General features: G+C 50.6%; 1 protein-coding gene across 7 annotated transcripts in view; it reads left to right on the plus strand.

Annotated features, from left to right (window-relative positions):
* PRRC2B (proline rich coiled-coil 2B) overlaps positions 1 to 18,511 on the plus strand; it is a 76,812-nt gene that overhangs the window by 27,330 nt on the left and 30,971 nt on the right. For all 7 annotated transcript variants that reach the window (XM_059658353.1, XM_059658355.1, XM_059658352.1 and 4 more), the window contains exons 4-11: positions 2,927 to 3,029; positions 4,890 to 4,962; positions 5,285 to 5,428; positions 7,223 to 7,464; positions 7,876 to 7,997; positions 8,421 to 8,563; positions 12,872 to 12,962; positions 16,075 to 16,267. In XM_059658353.1, coding sequence (XP_059514336.1) covers positions 2,927 to 3,029; positions 4,890 to 4,962; positions 5,285 to 5,428; positions 7,223 to 7,464; positions 7,876 to 7,997; positions 8,421 to 8,563; positions 12,872 to 12,962; positions 16,075 to 16,267 — 1,111 coding nt within the window. The remainder of the gene's footprint in view (positions 1 to 2,926; positions 3,030 to 4,889; positions 4,963 to 5,284; positions 5,429 to 7,222; positions 7,465 to 7,875; positions 7,998 to 8,420; positions 8,564 to 12,871; positions 12,963 to 16,074; positions 16,268 to 18,511) is intronic.

The following is an 18,511-nucleotide window of genomic DNA, read 5'->3' on the forward strand; positions in this document are numbered from 1 at the left end:
TCCCTCCTCCCCCTCTCCCCCTCTTTCCCCCTACCCACCTCCTCTCTCCATTCCACTCTAAGAATCAATGGGAAAACATCCTCCGGCGAGGATTAAAAAAGTGAAGATTACCTATGGGGTGTACACTGATGCAGCCTCTCTTTGGAGGGCAGTTTGGCAATACCTTTTAAACTTCAAAACATCTTTGATCCAGCAATTCCATTCCTAAGAACTTACACTACTGAATTATGCATAGGTGTACAAAGATATTTATACAAAATGCTCACTGCGGTTGTATCTTTATTTTTTTTTTATTTTTATTTTATTTTAATTAAATCTTTATTGTTCAGATTATTACATTTGTTCCTCTTTTTTTTCCCCCCATAACTCCCCTCCTCCCAGTTCCCGCCCCACCCTCCGCCCTCACTCCCCACCCACTGTCCTCATCCATAGGTGCACGATTTTTGTCCAGTCTCTTCCCACATCTCCCACACCCCTTTCCCCCCCAAGAATAGTCAGTCCATTCCCTTTCTATGTCCCTGGTTCTATTATAATCAACAGTTCATTCTGTTCATCAGATTATTAATTCACTTGATTCTTAGATTCACTTGTTGATAGATGCATATTTGTTGTTCATAATGTGTATCTTTACCTTTTTCTTCCTCTTCCTCTTCTTAAAGGATACCTTTCAGCATTTCATATAATCCTGGTTTGGTGGTGATGAACTCCTTTAGCTTTTCCTTATCTGTGAAGCTCTTTATCTGACCTTCAATTCTGAATGATAGCTTTGCTGGATAAAGTAATCTTGGTTGTAGGTTCTTGGTATTCATCACTTTGAATATTTCTTGCCACTCCCTTCTGGCCTGCTAAGTTTCTGTTGAGAAATCAGCTGACAGTCGTATGGGTATTCCCTTGTAGGTAACTGAGTTTCTTTCTCTTGCTGTTTTTAAGATTCTCTCTTTATCTTTTGCTCTTGGCATTTTAATTATGATGTGTCTTGGTGTGGTCCTCTTTGGATTCCTTTTGTTTGGGGTTCTCCGCGCTTCTTGGACCTGTAAGTCCATTTCTTTCACCAGGTGGGGGAAGTTTTCTGTCATTATTTCTTCAAATAAGTTTTCTTTTTTTTTTTTTTTCTTTTTTTTTTCAAATAAGTTTTCAATATCTTGCTCTCTCTCATCTTCTGGCACCCCTATAATTCTGATGTTGGTACGCTTGAAGCTGTCCCAGAGGCTCCTTACACTATCCTCGCATTTTTGGATTCTTTTTTCATTTTGCTTTTCCGGTTGGATGTTTTTTGCTTCCTCGCATTTCAAATCATTGACTTGATTCTTGCGCTTCTCTGGTCTGCTGTCGGGCGTCTGTATAATATTCGTTATTTCAGTCCGTGTATGCTTAATTTCTCGTTGGTTCCCCAATATAAGATCGAGGGTCTTATTAGTTTTCATGTAGATCTCATTAAGTTTATCGACAGCTTCTAAACAGTTCTTGAGGGACCTTAAAAGTGTGGTTCTGAACTCTATATCTTCCATTGACAATTTTGTCCTGTTTCTTTGTCTCCGCATTTTGTTATGCTTCCTTGGTGTACCCCCTAGTGGTCTTTGTTCGAAGTCTTATAGTTAAATCTTGATTGTTGTAGCTAATTCCAGGGAGGGTTTGACCTCCAGGCCAAGTGGCTATGAGAATCAGCTGTGTCAGCAGTGAGAGAACTTCTGTCCTCTAGGGAGGTGCTAATCTAGCCTTTGCCTGAGGCTATCCGGCAAATGCCTGTGTGCAGGGCTTGGGCGGGTCGGGTCGCACAGGATCAACAGGGTGGGCCGGAGAGAGCAGTTATGGCGGCTCTCAGTCCTGTCCCCAGGGGCTCTGCCTCTCTGAGTCCCAGCACCCGCTGCAAAGCTGGGAGAGAAAGCTGCACTCGCTCTGACCGAAGCCAGACAGTCCCGCTTCTCCCGTTTGAGTCTGGGTCCCTAAAGACTCACCCGGATCTGGTGCTCAGAGTCTGCGACTCCCTCCCGATTGAAAACAACAACCGCGCCCTCCGCCGCCAGCCCGCTCCGCGCACTCCGCACCTCAGAATTTGACTTCAGCGCTGCGCCTCCTCTGAGTGTCCGTGTGCGTTTCTCTTTCCTCCTAGTTGTAGGACTTCCACTCAGCCAGCGTTCCTGTGGTTCTGGGTGATGTCCGTTCCGTGTTTTAGTTTCACTTTTGAAGTAGTTGTTCAAAGCAGCAAACTCTGGCGTTAACCTATGCCGCCATCTTGGTTCTCTCTCCGGTTGTATCTTTAATAGAAAAAAACGGAGATTGGTAAATTATGGTCATCCAATTGTACTGTCATTAAAAGAAAGAGGTAGGTCCCTCTGTATTGTCATGAAAAGATGTTAAATTAAGTGAAAAAGTTACAGAATTGTATGTGTGGCATTATTCCACTTGTGTTAAAAATACTCTGTTATGTTGAGAAAAATCTGCTTCGAGTTTCTCTCTGGAGGATGAGATCATGCGAAATTTGTTACATGTATTGATACGTTTAGCTTTGCTATGAGCAGATACGTTTTACAAGCCAAGAGATGGTCCCCGTTTGTTCTATCTGCTGTTTCAAAGCAGGCAGCCCCCCGAGTAGCTGCGAGGCTTGGTCAGGAGGAAGGGACTCAGAGCCCCCTCCCCACAGTGACTCAGTTTCCCCATTGGCAGGTCCTCCAGGACTTCACTGTCACATGCGCTCTCAGTGTTTGCAGACAGAGGCCTGTTCTGCCCTGTTGATGCCAGCGAGTAGACGGCAGGCGGGGTATTTGCCAGCATAAGCGTCTCCCGGGGAAGTACTCCTTCTGTTGGCCAGAGGGGTCTGGCTCCCAGGGAGCCGCTGATGAGCAGCTGTGGCTTCTGGAAATGCAGAGGGACCTTGTCGTGGCCTGTGCCGCATCTAATCCTCCCTGTGTGTCCCGCCTCTGTCTAGTTCCAGTGCGACGGCCTCTCAGCCGCCGGAGTCGCAGCCGCAGCCGGGTTTGCAGAAATCTGTCTCCAATTTACAGAAACCGACTCAGCCAGTCAGTCAGGAGGTAGGTGCTGGAGCCCCCGGCCTGATGTCCAGCTGTCGGAGCCACCTGACGCCTGCCCCCAAGAAGGGTGGCTTTCTTGACTTGCTTATACCAACAGCAAACTGATGGAGAAGACCCCACACAGGGCTGAATACAGACACCTCGTTTGAGTCTGTTGACTCCTGTGAATGTGAAGTCGCTCAGGTAGATACAGAGGCCAGGGTCCCCAGCTGTGCTCCGAGGAGACCGGTGCCATAAGCAGACCGGAAGCGGTCGGCCATGGGAAGGGGAGTCTGGAAAACAACAACTAGAAGCTCCTTTCCTCTTGGATGTCTTCTCGGTGTCTTTAATGTGCACCCTGACTGAGAGAGGGCGTCAGGGACAGCGGGCCCCAAATTGATTTGCCCTCGGAAACCTTTTTAACGAGGTCTCTAGGGACTAGTCGCGGCTCAGAGCCTCCTTGGGAAATACCAGCTGCAGTCGTTGCTTATTGTTGATGCATTAAAATGTTTTTCTAAAGAGAAAGGCGTGACCGAGCCGAGCCAAAGCTCACGGTACACTGAGTCCATTGGAGGCGGGGTGGGGCCCAGAGACCGGCAGGGCTCATGCTTAGCTGGTGGCTAAAAACCTAGATGACAGTCTTGAGTGTTTTAGGTCAAAAGAAACCTAGACAAGACCCCTGGCACTCACCAGACCCTTGAAAACAACTCCAACCACCGAACTTCAGTCTCGCCGTGCTGCCTGGCAGCAGGAGGCCTGAGACGCCGTCCCCCATCTGTGGGGAAGTTTATAGCTTTGCCAGAAGGAAACCCCACCCGACAACACCAAACCATACTTTTGAAATTAAAGAGAAAAATCATATTCGTGTGAGGCTCCATATTCATTGGCCTAAATCCACGGGGTCTGCCGAGTATGTGGAGTTGAAGTCGTGTTTCTCAGAATCTGAAACAGGGAGAGGAGCCAGTTTGTCAGCCCGGCTGCACAGCACGCTTGCCTTGGGAGCTGGTTGACAGAAAACATGTGCCTGGACCTCACCCCTGGAGAGACCAGGGAGGGGCCGGGGCATCTGTTGAAAGAAACTGCTGGGGACCGTCTGGGAGCCCGGCCTGGCGTAGCACAGGCCCTGCCCAGGGCTGTCAGCTCCTCGGCCGCTGCCTGGCTTTCTCTCACATGCAGAGGTGAGAGGAGACTCCGTTTCTAAAACCTCAGCCCAGAGGTTGTACGGTTCTCTTGGGATGAAGTTCACCGGCAATAATAGCAGCCCCTCCTTGGCCCTGTAGGTACCTCGTCCAGTTTAGTGCCGTTGGCTGCGTATAGACACCAAATGGGAGGCTGGGGGTTGGCCCTGGTGCCCCTCTGCTTCCTGCTGGCTCTGGAGGTGCAGCCCTCCTGCGGGGGCCGTCCCCCCCAGCTGCACAGTCCCCTTATGTGGTCCTTTGGGCAAGACCTGGGGGCATTCCAGCCACCATGGCAAGCATTCAGGGCAACTCCCTGTAAGTAAATGGCTTGTTAGACCCAGTCAGCTCTGCACTCAGGGTAAGAGACAGCCACTGCCGTGAGTGTGTGTGCAGCGGGGGTGGGCTGGAGAGGAGGGGTCGTGGGAAAGGGTAGCTATTTAATTTGGTACCTAATCCAGGAAGTGGTGAGGGTTTGCTCATCGAGCTCTGTGTGGTAGCTTTGCCTTCATTTGGAAGGGGGTCTGGTCAGCTGAATGCTGTCAGAAAAGGCAGAGCTCCTGTGGCTGATCCCACTCGGCACGTGGCCGTGGACTTGTGGGCCTCGTGGTGGAACCTGGCGGCGGCCGTGAACACCTTCCCACGTGCTTGGGGAATGGACAGCAGGCCGATGGGGCTGGCTCTTCTAATTCTCTTCCTTTTTCAGAACACAAATACAGTGCCAGGTGGACCAAAGTCATGGGCACAGCTGAATGGAAAGCCAGCAGGACACGAAGGTGGTAAGTGGGAAGAGGTGGGCAGGACGGGGGCGCGCCTTCTCGGGACCATTCCGGTTGGGCCTGGGCTGTCTTGGCCTAAAGCTTTGTGGAGTCTCCCACCTGAGAGTCGCTGCTCTGGGGGCCTGGCCTGGGCCTCAGGGAGGAAGCGCTGCTTCTGAAGGCGTGTCGGTCAGCATCTGGGGCCCTCGGGGAGCCCTAGTGCGCTCTGCCAGCCCTGACGCCCATGCGGCCACGTGGCCGATGGCGTGCTTGGAGTTGCTGAGGCGGAGAATCCTTGGTGCTGACCTCCCTGGCTCCATGGTCTCTCCGGTTTTCTCGACAGGTTTAAGGGGCTCAAGCCGACACTTATCCTTCTCTCCCGAGGAATTTCCGACGCTGAAAGCAGCTGGCGGGCAGGACAAGGCTGGCAAAGAAAAGGGCGCCTTAGATCTGTCGTATGGGCCAGGACCAAGCCTCCGCCCTCAGAGTGAGTGAGCTGTGCCCGTCGGGCACACGGGCGCAGCGTCTCCCTTGCCTTCCTGCCCTCACACAGGAGCGTGCGGGGCCTCAAACAGCCGGGCTCCTAAGGCCGGCTCCCTGCCTGGAAAGCATGGCTGTTGCCCTTTGCCTGACCTCTGCACCCACTGGACTCGAACCCTAGGCTGGTTCTTTCTTGTTGGGTGGGCCAGGCCTGCCTGCCTTCCTGGCTGTCAGCAGAAGGTTGTGCTGTGCTAGGTGGTCATGGCAAGGATGGGCAGACCAAGGGCCAGCTGCCTTGGTCCCTGATTCAGGAGCGGTTTTCTAGACCAGAGCTTCCCAAACCGCGAATGCCATCAGCGTCACCTGGGGAGTGTGTTCCAAGGTGTGACACCCAGCCTCCCACCCCCACCAGCTTAGAAGTCCTGTTTTTAACACGTGCCCTTGCGTGGCCTGCTCAGCGCTAACTCCACGGCCCATCTCGGGTCTGGTCCAGGAGGGGCAGGTGTGTGGAGTGGGACTTGCTGGTGAGGTTTTTAGGGGCTGTGGGTGGCTTAAAGTGTTACTTAGGAATGAGATTTGCTACCTGTTCTAACCAGAGGTTCTGAAATGGCTCTTGTTTTTTTGGAGGTGTGTTTGGGGGGGTGTGGAAATATGCGGGACTTGTGTTTGCTTGTCGTGATTAACCCCAAGAGCGGAGGCCTGTAGAGGAAACGGTCACAGTGCGGCTCTCCTTCAGCGCCCGCCTTCCGGGGGCCTGTGCGGAGTCGTTTCGTCTGCTCGAAAGACACCCTCCAGTTCCTTCGGCCAGGAACGGGAACTTTCTGGGTCTGGTTAGGACGCGTGGCTTATAGGGCCATAAACAGAACTCGGAGGAGCTTCTGGGGTGGGTTCCATCTCCTCTTCTGAGACGAGGAAGAAGCAGATGGGCAGAGGGGTGACGCAGAAGGCCTGACCCGAGCCCACATGCGGGGCTTGGAGGCTAGGGCTGAACCCCGTGTTGTGGCCCCACCCTCGGTCTTACTCTTAGGGTCCCACACGCAGGGAGCTTTCATGTTTCAACTCATCACCCAAGTTAACTGAAACCAGCAGGCATGTGGCTCCTGCAGCTCCTCCTGGGCCTGTGATTCCAGCAGATCCTGCTGCGTTCGGCAGTTGGAAGCATCATGGGGAAAGATAGCTCCGTCGGCAGGCCCCGGGCCCTGCAGAAGGCCCCCCTCCCCGGCTGGTGCAGGGCAGGCGGGGCCAAGGCCTGTGGCAGGTCCAGACCCTTCCAGCCAGAGGGTCTGGTCGACACCCCCCACCCCCGGCAAGAGCTGCTCTGCTCCGTCGTATGAACGGGGCGATCTCCTTGATTAGAGGGGCCGCCGCTAAACGAAGCAGGAAACATGTCGGAACTCACTCTGGTTTCATGTCAAGTCCAGGGCTGCGGGCAGTGCCCGTCCTCCGGGACTGGGGCGTCCGTGGGAGGAGCCGCGGCTGTGTCCGTGGGCAGCCTGGTGCCCCTGCGGCCAGCGCCGTGGCGACGGGATCCTGTCGGGCGGGGAAGATGCGCACACTCTTGCCTCCTCTCCGGGGACCTCGCTTTGTCTCACAGTCAGGCCCCCTCGGCAGGTTCACACGCCTTGGCCAGTGTAGTCTGCCCCCACCTCCCTGACACACTTGACCAGGACCCTAGTCTTACTTTTTGTTTTTTGGGGGGCTTTTTTGGTGAGTGAGGGGGTCCCTTGACCTTCAGAACCTCATACAATCCCTCCCCCCCCCTCCTCTTCCCTCTCCCGTTTTGCCCCCTTTCAATTTCCAGATGTGACAAGCTGGAGGGAGGGCGGTGGGCGAAACATAATTCCTGCCACGTCTCTGAGCGCCGCCCCCACTGAGCTGGGCAGCAGGAACTCGAGCGCGGGAGACGGAGCCCCCTCCTCGGCAGGCGCCAGCGATGCTAAGGACCCCTCTCTCCGCCCGGCTCAGCCTGTTCGCAAAGGGGCCTCGCCGTTCCTGGGGAACGCATACCACCCACCTACATACCATGACATGCTTCCTGCCTTTGTAAGTCTTCAGAGGGCGTTTCCCACCGTCAGCCCGTCCGCGTCCAGCAGGACTGCTTCGCGGGGAGTGCGCACCCCGGTGCCCCCTGGCTGCACGCCCGCCCCGCCCCCGCCTTGGAGGTTCCGTCAGTGTCCTCTCTCCTCCCCAGTCCCCTGCCCCGGCTTCGTTCCCTGCTCATGTGCTCACTCAGCCTGGGCTCTTGGAAGAGGAGAGGCAGGGTCCCCCAGGACACAGGCCCAGGTGTGCTCGCAGCAGGAAGGCAATGGGGGAGACGGTGGCAGGTTACATGGGAGACCCCAAGAGTTCCTGTTTCTTTTTCCCGTTGTTCATTTTCCAAAACAAATTGGAATGCGAGTGGGACGGAGAATTGGGGTCGTTACCAGAAACCTGCTCATTGATGTCACGTTTCAGATGTGTTCGCCACAGTCATCCGAGAACCAGGGTGCAGCGGAACGAGCGTCTTTCCCGCCTCCGCCGCTCCGCCTGGAGCCCCGCGTTCCTTTCCGGCAGTTCCAGATGAATGACCAGGACGGGTAAGGCCCGCGGCGGGCGCAGGGGGAGCTCGCCACGGGGTGACCTTGGACACCAGGCGGCTGACGAACGGCAGTGCTTTGTCTTCTAAAGACCATGGTGCCCTGGCAACCAGCTCGCAACCCCGGGTGTGCGGACGCGGGCCGGGCCGGGCCGGGCGGGAGGTGGGGTTATGCCTTGAGTTCCTGGCACGGTGGAGGTTTTGGCACGTGCCCCTGGGCGTTAGCCGGGCAGCGCGGCTACAGCAGGAGGCGGGCTTCTGGGCGGTGCCTTCGCCCGGTGTGTGCCTTTCCAAAGCGGGTGCTGCCACATCAGACGCACACACAGACCTTGCAGTTCAGGGCTTAACTTTTTAAAAGCGTTTGGTTTTGCTTCCATGTGTGTAGTTGACATAAGTCCAGTGTCTTTAACTCTTCTCTCATCAGAAAAGACAGCCGGCTGGGCATGCCCCGCCCGCCCCGCCCGCTCAGGCAGCTGGTGGAGCGGGCGCCACGGCCCACCATCATCAACGCGGAGAACCTCAAGGGCCTGGATGACCTGGACACCGATGCCGACGATGGCTGGGCAGGTGGGTTGTGTGGCTGAGTGCGCTTTCCCCGTGGGTTAGAGGCCGGCGGACGCCCGTCCCTGCCCAGCCAGGGTGAGCACCCGCGCGTGTTTTCCTGGGCACGGGGACTGAGCACGGGGGCGGGGAGCAGCTTCCATGCCCAGAGGTCCTGGCTGGCACTCACCCGGGGCCGGGGGGCTTCCGGCCCATCCCGTCTTCTTTTGGTCTTCGGTCTTGATCTTAGAGCTGTGGTAGATTTTGCTGTTAACTTTTTTTAAAGACTTTTTTTATAATGGAAAAGTTAAACCAAGTGAAATTGGGTAATGACCCCCCAGCTCCCCTCACCAGCCTCGGCAGGTACCACCATTCTGCTTTCTTGTGTCTTTCCTTTCGCCCACTCTCCACCCCCAGCCTGATGATATGCCTTTACAATCCTTTGTGTTTGTTTTCACGTAAGTTTTAATTACATTGAAAGACACACAGCTTATTGTACACTTTTGACAAAGGGATCCACCTGTGAGCCTTTTCCTCCTCCCCCAGTCCCTTCCTGCCGGCCTGCCTCCCCCGACGGCCCAGGGCCTGCCACTCTTCTGGCGCCTCACCTGGAGCAGTTTTGCCCCTTGGATGATTACAGGCAAATGGAGTCACACAGCTTTTTCTCTGTGTCATGTTTTTGAGATTCATCAATGTTGTTATCTATGTCAATTGTTGCTTTTAATTACTGGGGCATATTTTATTGTATCAATATACTTTAATTTACTGATCCACTTAAAAGCCCCATCGTGCATAATCTTCTATAATAATAAAAGCATAATATGCTAATTAGACCAGACGTCCTTCAGGACGACCTTCCGGACAAAAGCTGGGGCTTCGAGGGAAGCCGGTGCTGGCAGCCGGGGGCAGGAAGGCCTACTCTTGCATGAATTTCGTGCGTCGGGCCTCTAATATTTTCCTGTCTCTTGAGTGCACAGCGGGGAGTGGGAGTATTGGGTCAAAGCGTTGGTGTGTGATGAGGTGCACAATGACCACCTACCTTTGCCACGCGGCTGAGCCATTGCACATTCCCAGCAGCGACCACACCTTCCTGTCGGTCTTTGTGCTTTTTAGCCATTCTGGTGGGTGTGTAGTGGCATCTCACTGTGCTTTTCATTTGCGTTTTGCGGGTGACTAATGCCAGCGAACACATCTTCATGTGTATTTGAGGGGTGTATCATTCCTTGCCTTTGTGAGGGGTCTGATACAAGTCCTTTGCAGCTTCACAAATATTTTTCACCATAGTTTGCCTCGTCTCTTCTTTTTTTTAATCCTCGCCTGAGGGTATGTTTTTTTCATTGAGAGGAAGGGAGAGTGAGAGTTAGAGAGAGAAACATTGATTTGATCGGTGCCTCCCGTACACGCCCTGACCGGAAAATCGAACTCGAAACCTAGGTAATGTGCCCTGACCAGGAATAGAACTCGCAACCCTTCGGTGCACCCTACAACGCTCTAACCCGCTGAGCCCTATCAGTCAGGGCATCTGTTCATCTTCTTAGCACTGTTTTGATGAACAGAAGTTTTTAGTTTTGATGAAGTTTATAAATTTGTGTTTTTTTATGGTTATTACTTTTGTATCATATCTAAAAAAATCTTTTGTCTCCCTTTGGAGGTAAAGATATATTCCTTTATATTTTATAGTTTTAACTCTTACCATATGTCACGTTGAATTAATTGATCTGTAAGGTGTAAGATAGGAGCTGAAATTTATTTTTACCGTAAGGATATCCAGTTGCTCCCCACTATTCGTTGGTGAGGCTTCCCTTCGCCTATTGAATGGCTTTGGCACCTTTGCCAAAAATCAATTGACCTTTAAGTGTGGGTCTGTTTCTGGACCTGTTTGTTCCGTTGATCCGTTTGTTCGTCCTTATGCCAGCACCACACTGGATCTTTACGGTTCAAGTCTTAAGTTCAGGTAGTGTAAGTCTAATGGACAAAAGAAACTGACAACGTTTTAAAAAATTCAGGTCGTATAAGTTTTCAAGCTTTGTGTTTGTTTTGTTTTGCTTTTCAGTCCTCACCTGAGAACGTGTTTTTATTGACTTTGAGGGAGAAACATCGGCTGGTTGCCTCCCATGCACGCCTTGACCAGGATCGAAGCCACAGCCCTTCGGCGCCCAGAGCAGTGATCTTACCTGAGCCCTCCGCGAGGGCTTGTTTGTGTTTTGGTTGGGTCACTATTCTGAGTTCTTTTCATTCCCATGTAAATTTAGAGTCAGCCGAGCAGTATTTACAAAAAGCCTGCAAACGTTTTGGTCAGGATTTTATTGAATTTACTTCTGGATAAATGATGCTTTAATTTTGAAGCTTCTATGTAGGAACCTGGTGAATCTATCAGGTCTTTCCTTTCCTCAGCAGTGGTTTAGAGTTTTCAGGGTCAAGGTCTTGACTATGTATCATCAAGTTTATTCCTGAGTATTTGATGGTCTTTGATACTAATATAAAGGGCATTGTTTCTTTAATGTTGTTTTCAAGTGTTTGATGTTATTATGCAGAAATACAAGTTGATTTTGTGCATTGACCTTATACCAGACACTTTGCTGAATGCACTCACTAGTTTTACTAGTTTTTGTTGATTTCTTAGCATTTCTACATAAATCATCATGTTGCCAATAAAAAGGGCAGCTTTATGTCTTCCTTTTCAGACTTGATACCTTTTTTTTTTCTTGCTTTATTGCACTGTGGTACTTCCAGCCCAATGTTGTATTCAAGTTCTTTGTTTCTGATCTTAGGGATAAAATATTTAGTGCAGCGGTTCTCAACCTGTGGGTCGTGACCCTTTTGGCGGTCAAACGACCCTTTCACAGGGGTTGCCTAAGACCATCAGAAAACACTATTACATATTGTTTTTGTGATTAATCACTATGCTTTAATTATGTTCAATTTGTAACAATGAAACTACATCCTGCATATCAGATATTTACATTACGATTCATAACAGTAGCAACATTACAGTCATGAAGTAGCAACGAAAATAATGTTATTGTTGGGTCACAACATGAGGAGCTGTATTAAAGGGTCGCGGCATCAGGAAGGTTGAGAAGCACTGGTCTAGTGTCTCACCTTTAAATATGATGTTAGCTATAGCTTGTTGGAGATTTCTTGACCAGATTGAGGTTGTTCTCTTCTAGTTTGCAGTTTTGTTTTTAAATCATGAATGGGCATGTATTGAATTGTGTTAAATGCTTTTTCTGTCCTTGGGATCATATGATTTTTCTCCGTTATTGTGGTAATCTTGTGGATTGCATTTATTTATCTATTCATTCATTCATTTTCTTTCATAATTGTGATTTTATTGTTTGTTTTGATAAAGTACACAGACATTTCAATTTGTATACAATTCTTTTTTTTTATAAATATATTTTTATTGATTTCAGAGAGGAAGAGAGAGAGAAGAGAGGGAGAAATAGAAACATTGATGATGAGAGAGAATCATTGATGGGCTGCCTCCTGCACGCCCCCTACTGGGGATCGAGCCTGCAACCCAAGCATGTGTCCTGACTGGGAATTGAACCGGGACCTGAGCCACGCCAGCTGACTATATAATTCTTAACATACGTACCCAAAATGTGAAGTCATGTAGTTGTGGTTTTTTTTCTAAATAGTTATTCCAGTGACTTTCTAGCTTAAAATTTGGAGGTTAATTTTCTTTAATAGAGTATCAAGTACTAATATCTTTAAATGTTGATACACTGTTACATCAAAGCCCCACTAATTCACAATTAATATCATATATGATGTAATCAAATTTTCAGTCTTTCACAGCACATTTACAAAGTTAATAGGAAAACTAGACTACCACACCAAAGATGTTTCTCTCATATATTTCTCTCCCTTTCTCTCTGAACATCAATAAAGGGGGAAAAAAATTTAAGAATCCTAAGATTCTATATACATATATATGTATATACTAGTATATATATACATACTAGAGGCCTGATGCACAAAATTTGTGCAAGAGTAGGACTTCCTTCCCCCGGCTGCCTGCACCAGCTTCCCTCTGGCACCCGGGACCCAGGCTTCCCTTGCAGCCCTGGCTTCTTCCAGAAGGATGTCTGGTCTAATTAGCATTTTATGCTTTTATTATTATAGATTGCCCTGATTTAGGAGCTGTTGTCTGGGGCGAGGGTCAGTCTGACCAGGCTGCCTTCCGTTTAGCTGCCGTTTGTTTGGTGGTGGCAGCCACGCGGCCCGCCTCCCTCCTCGTGGGGTTGGCATGATTCCGGACTGAGGTGGCACTGTTGGCAGCTGCAATTCTCACCTTTCTCATTCTCCCCGGCCCACGCCCTGTTGCAGGCCTCCATGAGGAAGTGGACTATTCTGAGAAGTTGAAGTTCAGTGATGATGAAGAGGAGGAGGACGTGGTGAAGGATGGCCGGCCACAGTGGTAAGGCTCCGCCTCTGCTGGGGCGCGCTCCAGTGCAGCCTTAGCTTAGCGGCCCTGCCGTGTGCCGGTCCTGTGCCAAGTGCGTTTCCTAGTTTCCAGCAACTTCCCAGCAACACAGGGCAGATACTGTTTCATTTTGCAGATGAGAGGGCTAAGCTTTGGGGCACCTGTTGGAGAATTGGGCCAGGATTTGCATCCGAGCGGGGCAGGCTGGGTGCTAGTGATTGTAACCGCTGCGCCAGTGCTTCCCTGAGGGTGTGGTGGAGACCACGTGTTCTGTAGTGACTATGGCTGTCATGCCCAGAAGCCTTCTGTGGCCAAGCGAGTTTGGGAAACCGCCTGGGTTCAGCTTTCCGCTTTCCTCCAGGGTCTCCTGCCGTCTGTGCATGCTAGGAACCTTCAGGGAGGTGGGAGAAGTGTACACAGGCTAGACCAGGCTTCCTAAACTTCTTAGACCAATTTAATCTCTTCTCTCTTTTTCTGGATCATTTTATTGGACAAATTTTACTCATAATGCCCTTTGGAAAATACTTAATTGTACTCCAGCTCCTCTTGTTTTTATCACAATATCAGTAGTATTGGCTAGTCCTAGAGGCCCGATGCACGAAATCCGTGCAGGGGGCTTGGCCCTCACAGCCATGGCGGCTTGCCTGGGCCCTCACAGCCCCGGCTTTGTCCGGAAGATGGTCCAGAAGGTTGTTTGGCTGTCCGGTCTAATTAGCATATTATGCTTTTATTATTATAGACATTTTTATTGATTTCAGAGAGGATGGGAGAGGGAGAGAAAGGTAGAAACATCAATGATGAGAGAGAATCATCGATGAGCTGCCTCCTGCACGCCCCCCACTGGAGATCGAGCCCACAACCTGTGAATTGAACCGTGACCTCCTGGTTCATTAGGTTGACGTTCAACCACTGAGCCATGCTGACCGGGCTTGGCTAGTACCTTTGTTTGTTTATTTATTTTTGCATTTTACATATTTTAAAAAGCCATATGAATAACGTGTTTTGTAAAATACAAAAAATGTTTAATTAAAAATAAGGCAGAAATCCTTTAATCCTAAATCCGTAAATAATCATCAACATTTTTAAGTGTATGTTGTATTGTTGACAATATTACAGATGTCCCCTCTTTCCCCCCACTACCTCCCTCCACCCAGTCCCCGCCCCCACCCAGGCTTCATCACACTATTGGCTAGCACTTTGGTACTTGTAAAAGAGCGCCTGCGGTTGCTTTAATTTGCCTTTTCTTTCTTTCTTTCTTTTTCTTTTTTTTTTCTGTACCAGCACATGTGATTTTTTTCCTTCATGTGGCATTTCCTGTTTTCTTTATACACCACCTATTGGACTTACTGTGCTTTCCTCAAAAATGTGATTTTTTTAATATTGTTTAGATATTTATGTTTTAATGTTTCCCTTTGTTTCATTGTCACTGATTGAGTGTGTGTATGGTCCCTCTGCAAGTCTTTCTCTGTTGTTTTGTCTTTCACTTCTAAGCCCCTGGAGTCAGCGCCCCCTCCTGGAGGAAGCTGGTAACACGCTCTGCCGCTCTGATGGCACACAGTTAACTGCGGCTTCTGTCGTCTGTTTTCACGCAGCTCGATGCACATGGGGACTATCTATGGATCAGTTCTTGGAACACTGAGCTTAGAAGGAAATGTGACCAAGAATTTAAGTCAAAGGCAAAGACATAAAACTTTACAGGTTGATTGAGCAGTAGGACACTGTTCTCTCTTTCAGTTGATGTTAATTGAATATTCAACGGAAGGAGTTAGACATGGAGTCAGCTTTGCTGCTGGCTATGATTGAGGGCACCTCCTCCCTAAATATATTTTTATTGACTTCAAGAGGAAGAGAGAGGGGGAGAGAAATAGAAACAATAGTGATGAGAGAGAATCATTGATCAGCTGCCTCCTGCACGCCCCACACTGGGGATGGAGCCCGTAACCTGGGCATGTGCCCTGACTGGGAATTGAACCGTGACCTCCTGGTTCATAGGTTGATGCTCAACTGTTGAGCCATGCTGGGCGAAACCTGCTCTTGTTTTGATATTCTCTGAGCTGGCTGGTGATGCACAGCCCCCAGAGACGCCTACAATGAGCCCAGAGTCCCTCTGACATCTTCGCTTCCCATCCCTGATGATTCCTGAAACTGCCCTTGACTCACCCCTTCCTGTTCGTTGTGTCGGGGCCATGGGACGGGCCGCCTGTCTTTTCTGGACCATGCAGGGTCAGCCAGGCGTCCCTCCTCCCGTGTTGTTCTCTTACCCTCACACTGTGCCTCGTTGTCTTCTAAAGACACGGCCTTCTCTGGTGCGTCCGAAACCTGGCTGGGGTCTCTCCGTCTCTCACAGGGAAGTCAGTAGTCGCCAGCAGTGTTGCCCTCCTAACCTCCTAACCTCCTTTACCGGCCTCAGCTTCCCCCCTCACGCACATGCGTGCACCGACACGTGCACACACAGAGTAGCCAGACCTGAGCCTGCTGTTCTCTGGCTCCTGTGGGTGACTGGGCACTTCTGTCCTGCACAGGAGGCTTTGCCCCAGGCCTGTGTCTAGCTCCGCCCCGAGCATGTGCAGTGCGCAGGCACAGCTCTCTTCCCCCTTCTCTTCCCGCCTCCCGCAGCCTGGGGGACCCGCCAGGCCTGTCCGCCTGTCCTTCCTCCTCTTGCCCCTCCCTGGGGCACCTGCAGCGAGCTCTTTGCGGCGGAGCAGTGTGAGCACCTTCAGTGCCAAGCACAGGGCGGGTCTGTAGTAAGAGAAGCACCTTCTTCCGGGTTCGGCTCCAAATCTGTTAGCTCCTCCCTGGGCGAGCAGCTGCCCACCTCTCGGAGAGTCTTGTTTCAACTCTTTAAAAGGGGAAGAATGACCCCCCCCCCCCCAAAGTAATGGGTGTGGAACAGCCGAGCTGGAGCGTTGAGCTTTGTGTGAGAGATTGAATGGTGAATGTTGGTGCTGAATGTTGGTGTTCTGGGATGTCTGTCGCCGTAAGGGGGTGGGGAGCGGGTCTGCTCCGATGAAGGAGATGGTGTGTAGGCAGCTGACGAAGGACCGCTGGCTCGTAAGGCCAGGCCGTGGTGGCCGACTGCGACACTAACCGCTTGCGGCTGTCCTAGGAGCAGCTGGGACCCGAGGAGGCAGCGGGGGCTGTCAGTGAGCTCCGCGGACGGTGCTGATGCCAAGCGTGCCCACGAGGAAGGAAAGGACTGGGGCGAGACGGTGGGAGTGGCTCGCGTCGTCCGGAAGGTGCCAGAACCTCAGCCCCCTCCGAGGAAGCTTCACAGCTGGGCCTCAGGCCCTGACTACCAGGTACCGTGGGGTCTGTGCCTGTGACTAGCTGGGGGGCTCTCTCTCCTTTCTCTTTCTCTCTCTCCCCCCTCCTTTCTCTCTCTCTCTCTTTCTTCACATTCATTTGACCAGAAGTCCAAGAAGACCAACAGTCCTCTAGTTGCATGCCTCTGCATTTGTACTTCGCTGAGTTGAGGGTTTGGGTGTCTGAAAGTCCTAGGAGGGTATCTCTCTCTCCCTCCCTCCCTCCCTCCCTCCCTCCCTCCCTCCCTCCCTCCCTCCCTCCCTTTCTTTCTTCTTTAATTAAATCTTTATTGTTCAGATTATTACATTTGTTCCTCTTTTTCCCCCCATAGCTCCCCTCCACCCGGTTCCCACCCCACCCCCTCTCCGTCCCCCCCCCCCCCACCCCACTGTCCTCATCCATAGGTGCACGATTTTTGTCCAGTCTCTTCCCGCACCCCCCACACCCCTTTCCCCCTGAGAATTGTCCACTCCCTTTCTATGCCCCTGATTCTATTATAATCACCAGTTCATTCTGTTCATCAGATTATTTATTCACTTGATTTTTAGATTCACTTGTTGATAGATGTGTATTTGTTGTTCATAATTTGTATCTTTACCTTTTTCTTCTTCCTCTTCTTAAAGGATACCTTTCAGCATTTCATATAATACTGGTTTGGTGGTGATGAACTCCTTTAGCTTTTCCTTATCTGTGAAACTCTTTATCTGACCTTCAATTCTGAATGATAGCTTTGCTGGATAAAGTAATCTTGGTTGTAGGTTCTTGGTATTCATCACTTTGAATATTTCTTGCCACTCCCTTCTGGCCTGCATAGTTTCTGTTGCGAAATCAGCTGACAGTCGTATGGGTACTCCCTTGTAGGTAACTGACTGTTTTTCTCTTGCTGCTTATAAGATTCTCTCTTTGTCTTTTGCTCTTGGCATTTAAAAAAATTTCTTTTGATGCCCTAACCGGTTTGGCTCAGTGGATAGAGCATCGGCCTGCAGACTCAAGGGTCCCAGGTTCGATTCTGGTGAAGGGCACGTACCTTGGTTGCGGGCACATCCCCAGTGGGAGAGTGTGCAGGAGGCAGCTGATCGATGTTTCTCTCGCATCGATGTTTCTAACTCTCTATCCCTCTCGCTTCCTCTCTGTAAAAGATCAATAAAATATATATTAAAAAAAATAAAAAAATAAATAAATTTCTTTTGAAACCGGCACGAACTTACTACCATTCACTCTCTGACACAAAGCTCCAGCTAGGCTGTAGGCTTACAGAAAAGTTGGAAGTACACACAAAGGAAACTTTTTCTGAGCCATAGAGGGGAGTTGCCGGCCTGACGTGTGGGCACAGACGCTGTGGGGTGAGCTAGGACTGACGGCACCTGCCAGGGAGGCAGCCACAGCCTCCTGCCCTCGCGCTGCCGGTGGTCCTGTTCGCGTCCTTCATGCACAGGCTCCGGTTCAGTCACCTCCTGCCTCAGTGGTCCTGTCTCTTTCGTCCCCTTCAGTCTGGCACAGCCTTTCCTTAGCTTTCATGACTGTGAGATGCACCTCAAATTGGGTTGGTCTCGTCCTTCCTTGCGATTAGGTCCAAGGTTTCTTTTTTTGGTTGGAATCTCTCGAAAATGACAGACTCTTACTGTAACCTGCCAGGTGCAAACTGTGAGTTAGTTTATTTATTTATTTCACTGAATTACAATCTGTCTTACTTATTTTTTAAAAAAGATTTTTTAATTGACTTTTAAGAGAAAGAAAAGGGAGAGGGGGAGAGAGAAGCATCGATGTGAGACGGAAACATTGATTGGCTGCCTCCCGCATGTTCCTCTACTGGGGATAGAGCTCATGCAACCCGGACAACCTTTCGGGACATGGATGATGCTCAGCTAACTGAGCACACGGGTCAGGGTGGGAGCCGGACACTTGTAAGTGTCCTGTTGGAATCCGTGCCTGGGCCATTGGAGCTGCCCGCAGCTTCCCGCCCCGCACGCCAGTGAGGACCTCCCCGTGTGCGTTGTCCACGTTGCGTCTTTGGCCTCTGGTTGCTGTCCAGTAACTGGCCCCCAGTGAGAGATTTGGGGTGGATGGCACATCCACAGGCGATGTTTTCAGAGATGCTTTTTTGTTTTTATATAAAGAATCACCTTGAAACCATATATCCAACCATGACTTTCAGTGTCTGGTGGCTCTTTGTACCCGAGGTTTACATGTTTTCACGGGGGAAGGAGAGCAGTTCTGTGACCGAGAGATGGTGAAAGTGT

This window comes from Myotis daubentonii, chromosome 11 (genome assembly GCF_963259705.1).
Source record: "Myotis daubentonii chromosome 11, mMyoDau2.1, whole genome shotgun sequence".
Taxonomy (NCBI): domain Eukaryota; kingdom Metazoa; phylum Chordata; class Mammalia; order Chiroptera; family Vespertilionidae; genus Myotis; species Myotis daubentonii.